This window comes from Canis lupus, chromosome 12 (assembly GCF_011100685.1).
Source record: "Canis lupus familiaris isolate Mischka breed German Shepherd chromosome 12, alternate assembly UU_Cfam_GSD_1.0, whole genome shotgun sequence".
Classification (NCBI taxonomy): Eukaryota; Metazoa; Chordata; class Mammalia; order Carnivora; family Canidae; genus Canis; species Canis lupus.
The window spans coordinates 2,818,685-2,831,070 of NC_049233.1; the positions used below are offsets into that span (position 1 = coordinate 2,818,685).

General features: G+C 56.7%; 3 protein-coding genes and 1 non-coding gene across 7 annotated transcripts; all 4 read left to right on the plus strand.

Annotated features, from left to right (window-relative positions):
- Positions 1-108: 108 nt before the first annotated feature.
- SLC39A7 (solute carrier family 39 member 7) lies at positions 109-3,705 on the plus strand. Its single transcript, NM_001048100.1, is given in 7 exon segments — positions 109-900; positions 991-1,159; positions 1,321-1,374; positions 1,534-1,698; positions 1,818-1,958; positions 2,169-2,365; positions 2,815-3,705. Coding segments are annotated over 7 exon segments (1,410 nt in total). The 5' UTR covers positions 109-489; the 3' UTR covers positions 3,088-3,705.
- A 151-nt stretch (positions 3,706-3,856) lies between these two features.
- On the plus strand, positions 3,857-6,096 carry HSD17B8 (hydroxysteroid 17-beta dehydrogenase 8). Of its 4 annotated transcripts, none has more exons than XM_038553711.1 (9): positions 3,858-3,979; positions 4,166-4,383; positions 4,484-4,600; positions 4,698-4,790; positions 4,893-4,978; positions 5,093-5,177; positions 5,394-5,436; positions 5,640-5,714; positions 5,903-6,096. In XM_038553711.1, exons 1-9 carry the CDS (start codon positions 3,934-3,936, stop codon positions 5,917-5,919), a joined length of 780 nt encoding a protein of 259 aa, XP_038409639.1. In that variant the 5' UTR covers positions 3,858-3,933; the 3' UTR covers positions 5,920-6,096. The 4 variants fall into 4 exon arrangements, with proteins under 4 accessions (XP_038409636.1, XP_038409639.1, XP_038409638.1 ...); XM_038553710.1 differs by having other exon boundaries at positions 4,893-4,999; positions 5,903-6,054; XM_038553708.1 differs by lacking the exon at positions 5,394-5,436 and having other exon boundaries at positions 3,857-3,979; positions 4,893-4,999.
- A 1,009-nt stretch (positions 6,097-7,105) lies between these two features.
- MIR219-1 (microRNA mir-219-1) lies at positions 7,106-7,168 on the plus strand. Its single transcript, NR_049238.1, has one exon. It is a non-coding gene; the product is annotated as a microRNA mir-219-1 (primary transcript).
- Positions 7,169-7,750: 582 nt separating this feature from the next.
- Positions 7,751-11,664, plus strand: RING1 (ring finger protein 1). The gene is given in 7 exon segments (NM_001048128.1): positions 7,751-7,890; positions 7,998-8,135; positions 8,914-9,074; positions 9,175-9,390; positions 10,095-10,484; positions 10,664-10,937; positions 11,236-11,664. Coding segments are annotated over 6 exon segments (1,221 nt in total). The 5' UTR covers positions 7,751-7,890; positions 7,998-8,057; the 3' UTR covers positions 11,338-11,664.
- The last annotated feature ends 722 nt before the right edge of the window (positions 11,665-12,386 follow it).

A 12,386-nucleotide genomic window follows, 5' to 3' on the forward strand; every position in this document is an offset into this window, starting at 1 on the left:
ACCTCCAGACTTGCGCATGCGCGCCAGAGTAGGGCAGCTTGGCGGCCTCCAGAGTGCAGCCATATTGGTAAAGGTATTGGGACCGAGGGGCGACGGAATTTCCTGTTCTCGCGGGAGCCAGAGGCAGGACTGCCACGTCCGAGCAAACCGGGAAAGGAGAGGATCCCGAAGCCGGTGAGAATTCCCTGCCTTGCCCTACTGTCCTTTCCAGGCCTTTTCCACTACCTAGTGGGTCATAGAGACTAGGGCCCAGAGAGTCCGTAAAGTGAAGGAAGAAGCCTAGAGCGATGTCCCGGGGGCCCTATATCCGGGAGGGGGTTGGAGATAAAGAAACCAAGTCTTGGGAGCAATGTGGGTGGGCATAGAGCGGAATGGGGGAGCGTCCCATAGAAGTGGACGGAGGGCACGAATGAAGTAAAGCTGACCCCGCATAGGTATAGAGTTGAGGGTCAAGTGGAGTCACTGTCTCTGTCCCCTCTGGTCAGCGTGATGGCCAGAGGCCTGGGGGCCCCCCACTGGGTGGCCGTGGGACTGCTGACGTGGGCGGCCCTGGGGCTGCTAGTGGCCGGACACGGGGGTCATGGCGACCTGCACGAGGACCTGCACGAGGACTTCCATGGCCACAGCCACAGGCGCTCACATGAGGATTTCCACCATGGACACAGTTATGCCCATGGCCATGGCCACACGCACGAGAGCATCTGGCATGGGCATACCCACGGTCACGAACATGGACATGCACATGAGGATTTGCACCATGGCCATAGCCATGGCCAATCACATGAGAGCCTCTACCACAGAGGACATGGACATGACCATGAGCATAGCCATGGAGGCTATGGGGAGTCTGGGGCTCCGGGCATCAAGCAGGACCTGGACACTGTCACTCTCTGGGCCTATGTGAGTCCCCAAGGGATAGGGGAGAGAGGGGCTGGTTCTGGATTGTTGGGAATCTCCACACCACTTGACCCCTGACTTTCCCCTCACCAGGCACTGGGGGCCACAGTTCTGATCTCTGCAGCTCCATTTTTTGTCCTCTTCCTTATCCCTGTGGAATCAAACTCTCCCCGGCACCGCTCTCTGCTCCAGATCTTGCTGAGTTTTGCTTCGGGTGGGCTCCTAGGAGATGCCTTTCTGCACCTCATCCCTCATGCCCTGGGTAAGTGATCCTTGGCAACTACTGCAAATCTTAATGTATTTTATTCTTTAGGCAAAAGGCTTCTTTCATCTTTGTCACCCCTGACTTTGCAGTATTCCCCCAAATGCACGCTACTTGGGCAGGCTATTCCCTCATTTGGCCTTTTCTCCCCCTTTCTCTAGAACCTCATTCACACCACCCTCTGGAGCAGCCTGGACATGGACATTCCCACAGTGGTGAGGAAGGGGTGGATGAAGATGTGTTGGAATGTTGCCGAATGGGACCATGTTTCCCTCCCAGAATGGGGCCATGTTTCCCTCCCTATTCTCTTGCACTTGGGGAAGAAGAGTCTGGAGTCCACATCTCCCTTAATGTCTCAATGCCTCTGTTTCCAGGCCAGGGCCCTATTCTGTCTGTGGGACTTTGGGTCCTCAGTGGAATTGTTGCCTTTCTGGTGGTGGAGAAATTTGTGAGACATGTGAAAGGAGGACATGGACACAGTCATGGACATGGACACACTCATGGTCATACACAAGGAAGTCATGGGCATGGAACACAGAGTAAGTCTAGGAAGAACTTTCCTTGAAAAACACCTTAGCTGCAAAAAGGAAGAGACTTCCTTTTTGGGGATATTTTTGGAGATCTCTGTTCTCCACTCTTAAACAACTTCTTCCCTCAGAGTATCCTTCAAAGGAGAAACAGAGCTCAGAGGAAGAAGAAAAGGAAGCAAATGGGTCTCGGAAGAGGAAAGGAGGGAGCACGAGGCTCAAAGATGGGCCACTGAGACCTCAGAATTCTGAAGAAGAAAAAACAGGTTCAGGTGAGAGCCAGGGTTATTGATAAACTTGGGTAAAGTGTATCATGTTTTACTTGGACTATGCACTGTGGATAATGGCAGCTGTCTGGAAAACATGAAGGGGCTGGTGTGAAGTGGTCTCTTGGGGGGAAGAGGTAATAATGGCTGATAAGGGCTAGAACTAGGGGTGTTAGATGCCTCTAATCATTTTGTCTTTCTTTCCACTTTTACAAGACCTACGTGTATCAGGGTACCTGAATCTGGCTGCTGACCTGGCACACAACTTCACAGATGGTCTGGCCATTGGTGCTTCATTTAGAGGAGGTCGGGGGCTAGGGATCCTGACCACAATGACTGTCCTGCTACACGAAGTGCCCCATGAAGTGGGGGATTTCGCCATCCTGGTCCAATCTGGGTGCAGCAAAAAGCAGGTTGGTGATGATGTGCATCAGACATGATTGCCTCGAACTCTACCTCCTACTCACCCATCCAAAACTCAGAATTGCCTCTCAGTAGTTCCAAACAAGTTGTACTGTTAAGAACAACAAATTCTCCAGAAATGAGGGCAGAGAAATTCTGTTTCTTTGTCCTTTGGCTGAGTATTTCTTGAACTATGCTCCACACTCCATCTGAATACTTTGAGGGTCTTTCACACTGCTCTCGACCCTGACCTACTCAATCAGAAGGTCTGGAAAGGATCTCCTTGGTATTTTAAGATTTTACGGAAAGTGTCTATTCTAGATCCTTCTCTTTTTGCCTTCCTTTTTAGTTCCCAGAGACATCCACCTTGTCCATATATACCTATACCCTACCAGCCATGCCTAACCACTGATCATATTTAGATGTTGTTGAGTGTCTTCTGTTTTTTTCTGCCCACCAGGCGATGCGTCTGCAACTACTGACGGCGATAGGGGCACTGGCAGGCACAGCCTGTGCCCTCCTAACTGAAGGAGGGGCAGTGGGAAGTGAAGTTGCGGGTGGCACAGGTTCTGGTTGGGTTCTGCCATTCACTGCAGGTGGCTTTATCTACGTAGCAACGGTGTCTGTGTTGCCTGAGCTGTTGAGGGAGGCATCACCATTGCAGTCACTTCTGGAGGTGCTGGGGCTGTTGGGAGGAGTTGTCATGATGGTGCTGATTGCCCACCTCGAGTGAGAGGTGGGGTAAACCACCCCCGCCCCAATCCCAAACCTCTAGCCTCTCTAAGCCCTCCAGGTCAGGGGTCTGTGGAGTTTGGGGGCCCTGGCCAGGGACATCTGCCGAAGGAAGTTGTATCGTAGGGAAGTGTTAACTTTGGCATTTGGGCCATCAAGATTTTGCAGTCTTAAAGGAGCTGCAGAAGTGAGAGTGAAAAGTCAGAACGACCATAGTGTTAGTAATGTGCTGACCATCTTGGGTTTGAGGCTAATTGAGGCCATGAAGACGGCTGGAAAAGAGAGGGGGGTGTTGACAGCCTACTCGGTGTACCCTACGCAACCTGTTTTAGAGGACCAAGCCAACCACACAGGTTTCTCCGAGGTCCGCCTCCCCCTCTCACCTGTTGGTGGAAGCTTCAGGGAAGATCAGAGCCCTGGAAAGAGGCAGTAGCAGGAGGAGTCAGGGATATACATCAATTGAACATCAATCGTGTGTCCTGATTTGGGAGTGATTGAGGGAGGAGGTGGGTTGCTAATCTCATGGCCTGATTTTTTTTTTTTTTCCTATTGATATCACTGTTAGAATCGAGGGGTAGGGGTGGTGACCGGAAATAAAGTCCTCGGATCTTCCGCCCCACATGCGGTCTTTGTCTTTTTTGGGAGAATGGGGGCCCCTCATCTCGCGACTGCCCAGGCCCCCAAGTGGTGGTGTCTGGCCACGCCCCCGCGGTGGGAGGTCGGCCTGCGCTGGTGGCCGCAGATGGCCCCGCGCTGGTCGCGCCTAGATTGGCGCGGCTGCGCCCTGGCCACGCCCCCTGGCTGGGATTGGCTGAGTGCTGGGTGTCCGCCCGCCCGCCCGCCTGACATGGCGTCTCCGCTCAGGCTCCGCTCCGCGCTGGCCCTGGTCACAGGTTGAGGGGATGCTACCCCCGGGCGGGTTGGGGTGCCGGAGTGTTGTCGGGGTCATGCCCTCGGCGCCTGCAGCTTCTGTGACCTCTGGCCCCTGGTCCAGATTTTCCTAATTTTGCGCCCTGTTGACCTGTGACCCCTGCCCACTCGTCCCTTTCTCCCCCTCCGCGTGTTGTCTCCCACTTCAGGCGCGGGTAGCGGCATCGGCAGGGCCGTCAGTGTACGCCTGGCCAAAGAGGGGGCCACTGTGGCCGCTTGCGACTTGGACCGGGCGGCGGCTTGCGAGACGGTGTGGCTGCTGGGCGGGCAGGGGAGCGAGAAGGTGGCGCCCGGCAGGGCCCACACCGCCTTCCAGGCTGACGTGTCTGAGGCCGGGGCGGTCAGGCGCCTGCTGGAACAAGTACAGGTGAACGCGACACGACCTCGCTCTCTTTAACGAGCTGGCATGGCCTCCACTGCCCGGGCTTGGGTTTTGGGTTTTGGTGTGTAACCGCCCCCTTCCACAGGCCTGCTTTTCTCGCCCGCCATCTGTCGTCGTCTCCTGTGCAGGCCTCACCAGGGATGAGTTTCTGCTCCGCATGTCTGAGGATGACTGGGACAGAGTCATAGCTGTCAACCTCAAGGTGGCGACCTCTGTATCTGTTACTTCTTGCTCCACCAGCCGGGAGAAGACTGTCACCCCAGCTGATCCCTTCTGTTTTGTTACTCTTTCCTCACCAGGGCATCTTTCTAGTCACTCAGGCTGCAGCCCAAGCCCTGGTGTCCAGTGGTTGCCGTGGGTCCATCATCAACATCAGTAGCATCGTAGGGAAGGTCAGGTTGAGCTGGGATGAGGTCAGTCAGCTAGTTGGGCATAGAGAGGAGAACCCGTCCTTGGGACTCCTGACTCATCCCAAATCTCTGACTTACCTATAGGTAGGGAACGTGGGACAGACAAACTATGCAGCATCCAAGGCTGGAGTGATTGGCCTGACCCAGACTGCAGCTCGGGAGCTTGGACGGTTGGTCAGACACCCCTGGGGGTACAGAGGGATTTGCTGAGGTATGTGGGAGGTCTGGGGGCCAGGTCAGTGCTCAGTCCTTTCCAGAGTCAGCAGCCAATCTCCTTTCCACAGACACGGGATCCGCTGTAACTCTGTCCTCCCAGGGTTCATTACAACACCCATGACACAGAAAGTGCCACAGAAAGTGCTGGACAAGGTAGGAGGCTGTGGGTAGAGGGCAGAGGACAGAATCATTCAGATACTCAGTCTCTCTGGGCTTCAGAGAGAATCTGGGCACAGGGCCAGGCGAATAATAGATATTCAATAAGTGTACAAGGAATGAAGACAAAAGAAAAAAGAGTCACAAACTTAACCACCAACAACAAAATTCCATAAAAGAAACTTTCAGTCACTTAGGAGTATTTTCTTACAGGTGATTGGAATGATTCCGATGGGACATTTGGGGGATCCTGAGGGTGAGCACTGAACGAGGAGGAGGCCCTAGGGAGGGGGTCCAAATGAAGAAATACCAAAGTTTGTGGTATCTGAGAGGATTTCACTAGGATTGGTGGTTGGAGTGTGTGTGTTGGTGGGGAAGGGTTCTGGTGGGAGGTGATCACTTTGGATCTATGAGAGTGAGTAGGATTCCATCTCCCCCCCACCCCCACCATTCCCATAGATGTCGCAGATGCGGTCACATTCTTGGCGTCTGAAGACAGTGGATACATCACAGGCGCCTCAGTGGAAGTCACTGGTATGAGGCCATCGTGGGGAGGGAGAGGGTAGAGAAGTGGAACCCAGATGATAAGAGAAAGCAGATGAAGGGAGTCTGGAGCCACTGAGGGAAGAGCAGAAGTTCCCATAGGCGAGGGACCACAGTGGGTGCCCCCAGCCCATTTGTCTCCACCTATGCATCTGTCCAAATGTTTCTGCCCCTGCCAGGAGGTCTTTTCATGTAACTGCCTCACGGACCCTGGACTCTGCTCACTCCCCCACCACTCCAACCGGCCTCCTGCTGATGAGGACTCTGAGTTCCCAGGCTACAAAAGGCGCAGCAGTGTATGGCTCTGGAATGCTGAATATGGGAGGCAGGGGTGCTTGTGACCCTAATAAATTCCAAATCCTCTTCCCTGCCACCTCCGGTTCTTCTTGTGTCTAAGCCCTCAGACCCTTTCCCACCTCCCCCTCCTTTGCCTTTCCCAAAGGATTGTTCCCTTTCACTGCCTGGTCTCCCAGGGCAACCCCCGCCGCCGGGTGTGAGAGGAGAGAGTGTGTGTCACTGTGTATGTGTGACATTATGGGTTTTTTTTTTAGGGGGGGGGGTCTCTGCCCCACCCCTTTCCACTAGTCATGTAGCCTCAGTCCCCTCCCCCCAATTCCCTGGGTCCTTATGGTCCCCAAGGGTGGTTTGTTGGTGGCCCCATCCCAGTGTCCAGTATGGCCTTGGGAGGGGGTCTTGGAACAGGTGGCCCTCCCCCACCGGTCTCCCTTCTCTCAGTACCCCCTCCCCTTTCTCTCCACCTTACAATAGCTGCAGCCGGCCTGGGGTCGGGTGGGGGGGATTAGGGGAGGGGGCCAGGATTAGGGGAATGGACCAGCCGAAGAAAGGGGCTGGAGGAGAGCAGAAGGGAGGGGGCTGGGAGGAGGAGGAGGAAGGGGAGGGGGTCCGAGCTAATCGACTCTGGAGCCCACATAAGGACTGGCCACGGACTGAAGGAGAGGACAGGGAAGTAGGGGGGAACTGGGGGAGGGGGAGAGGGGACCCACTGCTGCCTTGTCCCAGAAACAGGCTACCCCCTGGCAGCTGCAGCCCAAGTCCGGGAACCCCAGCTTAGGCTAGAGGAGACAGGACGCCCACCGCGGCCTCTTTCCCCTTGGTATCTCATCCCCTGCCCTCAATGGGGATCGCTCTGCCCCTTCCTCTTCTCTCTCCTCCCCGACCCCTTCCTTTACTGCAAAGTCCCGGAGGAGGCTTCTGCCCGCTTCCCACTCCAGACATTCTGCCCCTTGTGCCCCTACCCACCCACACGCGCACACCCCCCCCGGAGGGGCCCCATCTTGTGTGTGTGTCCCTGCTTCCGCGTGGTGTCTCCATTCCCCCGTTCCTCCCGTGCGCCTCCCTCCCCCGCCCCGGGCCGCGGCTCTTGATTGTCCAAACGCAATTCTCGAGTCTCTGGCTCTGGCCGAGAGTTGAGTCTGGACGTCCCGAGCCGCCGCCCCCAAACCTCGAGGGGAGAGCGGGTCGGAGGGTCTAGGGAGAGCCCAAGCGGAGGGTGGACCAAGTCCCCAGGGTGGTGAGGGGAATCCCGGGCATTCACCGGACGGGAGGACCGAAGCGGCAGGGGATCCTTTGCAGCCGCCCCACCTCCGCTCCCCGGAATGCCGGGCTGCGGTGACGGAGAAGTTGTGGGGAGGAGGACAGCTGCTCCCCGGAGCCGCTAGGGGACGAGGAGTGGGGGATGTGGCCCCTTTTCCCACCCCCTCGGTCCCCTCCCGGGGTCCTAGAGATCCCAGGCCCCGCCCTCCGGAGCGGAGGCCCCGGGTGGGGACCTCGGGCGGGGAACGGCGGCCAAGGTGGGCAGCGCGACGGTGCGGGCCTGGGGACTGAGACTGCGGCCCCCACGTAGCTCGGGACTCCGGGGACGCCGGCTCTCCCGCGCAGCAGGCGCGTCCCGAGGGCGGGGTACCCCGGCGCCCACGTCGCGTCCCCCCCCCCAGCCCCGAGCGGCGGGTGACGTCTCCGCCGGCGGGGGTGGGGGGTGTAGCGGAGGGACAGGCGGAAGTGACGTAGGCCCCAGCGCCCGGGCCATGGCGGCGGCGGCGGCGGGAGCTGCTGTCTGAGCAGCGGCTGCGGACCGAGCGGACTGGGGCCGGGAGCCCGGGCCGGGAGAGAGGCGCTGCGGCAGCGGGGCGCGGACGGCTGGAGCCGGGTGAGGGGCGGCGCGGCGGGGCGGAGGGGCGGGGGGAGCCCCGGAGGGGCGGGGTCTGCGCGACGGCGGCCCCCCTAACACCCCTTCCCTCTACCCCCGCTCCCCAGCCTACCTCTCCTCCTCCTCCGCCGCAGCGGAGCCCGGGTGGGGGTCTGTGCCCGGTCACCATGACGACGCCGGCGAATGCCCAGAATGCCAGCAAAACGTGGGAACTGAGTCTGTACGAGCTCCACCGGACCCCGCAGGTGACAAGGACTCTCCCTCCACAGCTCACTCCCTTTCCCAGACCCTTCCATCCACACACCCCATCTCACGGCCTCTTTTCCATTTTTTTTGCCCTATTCTGCCGACCCTGCCCGATGTCACAGACTCCCTTGGCCCTACCTTTGAATCACCTTAATCTTTACGAGCACTTCACATTTATCTAGTTTAATCCTCACATCAGCTAGTCCCACGGATTTACCGCAAGTATGACTGCCTTCATCTGAAAGGTAGTAAACAAAAATTACCTTCACTGTTCCTCAGCTCAATGTCACAAGTCAGCGCACAGAAGACTCTCCTTCCAATTTTAGTAAAAATAGAGCCTCTCGGCCTTCCCCCACCTCCCAGCATTCTGATACAATAGAGATGGGGCCCTGGAATCTGCGTTTTAAACAAGTCCCCTGGGGGATTTTAATATAGCTTGAACCTGGACCATGCTATAAGAAATCCTATTGAAAAAGTCCTCCCCAAACTCCAAGTCTGTGCCACCACAAGCCCCAGACCTCTCGCCAAACCTCAGATCCTCCTGTTTCGAAGCTCCTACTTTTAGTTAATGGACACTAATCCTTTCTGTTTTCATTCTCTCCCAAGTCAAAGCTCCTCTCAGAATTACCATCTTCCCTAGCAGGCCAACATGGGGTACTCAGATTCTGCTATTTCACTGTACTTCTCAAAATTCCCATTTCATGGACCATTTTTTCTAAATCCTCTACCCCCCCCCCCCCAACCCACCATCACATTTCCACTCACTGATGCCTCCAGGAAGCCATCATGGATGGCACAGAGATCGCGGTTTCCCCTCGGTCACTGCATTCAGAACTCATGTGCCCCATCTGCCTGGACATGCTGAAGAATACCATGACCACCAAGGAGTGCCTCCATCGATTCTGCTCTGACTGTATTGTCACAGCCCTGCGGAGCGGGTAACAGGAGGGATGTGTTTGAGATGGGGTGAAGGGTACAGACTTGGAACCTCATTGCCCTGGTGACTGACTGTTCAGAGCCTCCTCTCTCCTACCCCAGGAACAAGGAGTGCCCCACCTGCCGCAAGAAGCTGGTATCCAAGCGGTCTCTGCGGCCAGACCCCAACTTTGATGCCCTGATCTCTAAGATCTATCCCAGCCGGGAGGAGTACGAGGCCCATCAAGACCGGGTGCTCATCCGCCTCAGTCGTCTGCACAACCAGCAGGCACTGAGCTCCAGCATTGAGGAGGGGCTGCGCATGCAGGCCATGCACAGGTTCGAGCTGGGGGAGAGGCTGTAGCAGGGCTGGTGGGACAGATGCGTGGGTCAAACACCTGGTGCTGTCTCTGCCACCTGCCAGCCTCTAAGCCTTAGCATCCTAATAGCTAGCCACACCCTGATTGTCAAAGCCTGGAAGTCAGGGATGTAAATTGAAGCTTCTTAGTTAGCAACCAGCACTACTATTCTTAAGGAGAAATTATCTCACCCTCTAACTTTCTAGAAGTTAGAACAGTGGAGTGACTTTGAGCATAAGCTCTGGGAATTAAATGACCTCCGAGGCCAGCATTGTTCAGTCTTTAATGTGAATCCAGATTACCTGAAGGTCTTGTTAAAAATGCAAATTCTAATTCAGTAGGTCTGGAGTTGACCCTGAAATTCTGCATTTCTACAAATCTATGCTACTTTTTCTGGGAATTCATGAGGAGCGGCAAGGGGCTGTGATCGAACCAAGTTAGTTCTAAGCCTCTAAGCCTCAGTTTCCTCAACCATAAATAGAATAATAATCACCTGCTTCTAGGATTTGTACTATGTGAGGCAATAAGTGCAAAATACTTCGCAGCGTGCTTGGCATGTAGTTAGTGTTTAATAAATGTTGGGTGTCATCCGTAAGATGTCCCTGATCTCTTGTTCTCTCCTAAGTTTAAAGTCTAAACCCCTTATCCTTGGCGCTTTCTAACCTCAACCACTTCTTTCTACAGGGCCCAGCGTGTGAGGCGGCCGATGCCCGGGTCAGATCAGACCACCACGATGAGTGGGGGGGAAGGAGAGCCTGGGGAGGGAGAGGGGGATGGAGAGGATGTGAGCTCAGACTCCGCCCCTGACTCTGCCCCAGGCCCTGCTCCCAAGCGACCCCGTGGCGGGGGCGCGGGCGGGAGCAGTGTAGGGACGGGGGGAGGCGGCGCTGGTGGGGTGGGTGGGGGCGCCGGTTCTGAAGACTCTGGCGACCGAGGAGGGACCTTGGGAGGGGGAACCCTAGGCCCCCCGAGCCCTCCCGGGGCCCCCAGCCCCCCGGAGCCAGGTGGAGAAATTGAGCTCGTGTTCCGGCCCCACCCCCTGCTCGTGGAGAAGGGAGAATACTGCCAGACTAGGTGAGAGCCCTGTCTTCCCGACCGCTGAGAAACCAGACAGCGCCTAGCCTTCCATCGGAAGGGGGCTTCACCCAAATCCAGCAACGACCCCTAGCTCAGAGGCCCTGCTGGAAAGCCCCTGCTTCCCTTGTCCATTTAAAGATTTCTGTGGCCTAAACCTGCCCTCTTTCCCACTTCAGGTATGTGAAGACAACCGGGAATGCCACAGTGGACCATCTTTCCAAGTACTTGGCCCTGCGTATTGCCCTTGAGCGGAGGCAGCAGCAAGAGGCCGGGGAGCCAGGAGGGCCTGGAGGGGGCGCCTCTGATGCCGGGGGACCTGATGGGGGTGGCGGGGAGGGTGGGGGTACCAGAGGCGGTGACGGCCCTGAGGAGCCTGCCTTGCCCAGTCTGGAAGGTGTCAGTGAAAAGCAGTACACCATCTACATCGCCCCTGGGGGCGGAGCTTTCACGGTGAGAGCCTCTGAGAGCGGTGCTATAAGAGGAGAGAGGCGGGGAGGGTGGCCTGGGGCCACACGGAACCATAGATTCTGACTTCTAACTGGCCCACCCTCCCCTCTCCCTCTGCATCGCCCATCTCTGTCTTTTCTTCTCCCCCCATCACTCCCTGTGCCCCGGCTTTGCCCCATCTCTTGCTCCTGCTTTTTTCTTTCTTCCTCCCTTGATCATTTTCTGCCTTATTCATATCCTTTATCACCTTCTCCAACTTTCTTTTTTCTTACCTTGCCTCTCTCTCCCAACCCCTCTGTAGACACTGAATGGCTCGCTGACCCTGGAACTGGTGAATGAGAAGTTCTGGAAGGTGTCCCGGCCACTGGAGCTCTGCTATGCCCCCACCAAGGATCCAAAGTGACCCCACAAAGGGACAGCCAGAGGATGGGGACCATGGGATGTCCCTTTGTCCTGGCCTACCACCCCCAGCTTCTTTGTCCCCCAGGGTCCCCCAACCTGGCCAGCCAGCAAGAGGACACAAATGAGGACAAGTGGCTTTTATACAAAGTATCTATATCAGATTCTTCTATATTGTACAGAACGGGGCATGCGCCCCCATCTACTGCCTTTTCTATTGCCCCCCCAACCTCCCAGCTATCTAAGATGTTGGGGAAGGTGAAGAACCCTCCCCTTCATGCCCTCCTACCAACAACAACAAGTTTGCTTCTTTTCCTCTTTGAAACCTGCAGTTCTGTGTCTCTGTTCATCAGGGATGTACTAGAAGGGGGAAAACAAAAAAAAGTGGGGGAGACAAGCCTGGAAATCATGTGGAATCAGCCTGGGAAATGGAGGAAATGTCAAAGGTTATTCACGGTGTGTAAATCCCAATTTTATGAATCCCAAGTCAGCATATATGTATGAAAATAGTGGGGAACAATCCATGAAGCTGGAAGAGACAGGATGGAGAGCCGAGCGGTGTCTGAAGTCAGATCTCAAACCTGCCCCCTAAAACCTGAATCGCCCTGCCTGAAATCCGGGGTTTCAATATCAAAGGGAAAATAGGAGAGTGGCTCAAGACAGCAAGGCATGCTTGTAGACGCCAACGGGACCTGCAGTTCCGAAGCCTAATTCCTCACCGCTGCGAGAAGCTGGAGAGACGCGGGGAGCGCCGCCGAACCTCCCTGCTGGGCATCCTGGCCGCCCCACGAAGGCGGGCAGGGCCGGGGACTACAGCTCCCAGGAGCGCGCGAGAGGAGAGGGTGCCCGCCGCGCCGCGCCGCGCGGTTCTGCTGCTGTCCCGGCGGCGGCCGAGAGCCGAGGGGTGGGGGCCTCCGGGGAGGCCGTCGCCTCGAGGCGCGCGGCGGGGTCCGGGGGACAGGGGAGCTCGGCTGCACGCGGGGTCCCGGGCAGTGCGGGGGTCGGGGAGGCTGATGCTCCCTCTACCCCCTTCAGCCCCTCTGCCCATCACTT

Coding starts and splice junctions, on each gene's coding strand:
- HSD17B8 (XM_038553708.1), top strand. CDS start 3,934: ATGGCGTCTCCGCTCAGGCTCCGCTCCGCGCTGGCCCTGGTCACAG. Junction 4,384..4,483: donor GCCTGCTGGAACAAGTACAG/GTGAACGCGACA, acceptor CCCCTTCCACAG/GCCTGCTTTTCTCGCCCGCC. Junction 5,715..5,902: donor CGCCTCAGTGGAAGTCACTG/GTATGAGGCCAT, acceptor TGCCCCTGCCAG/GAGGTCTTTTCATGTAACTG.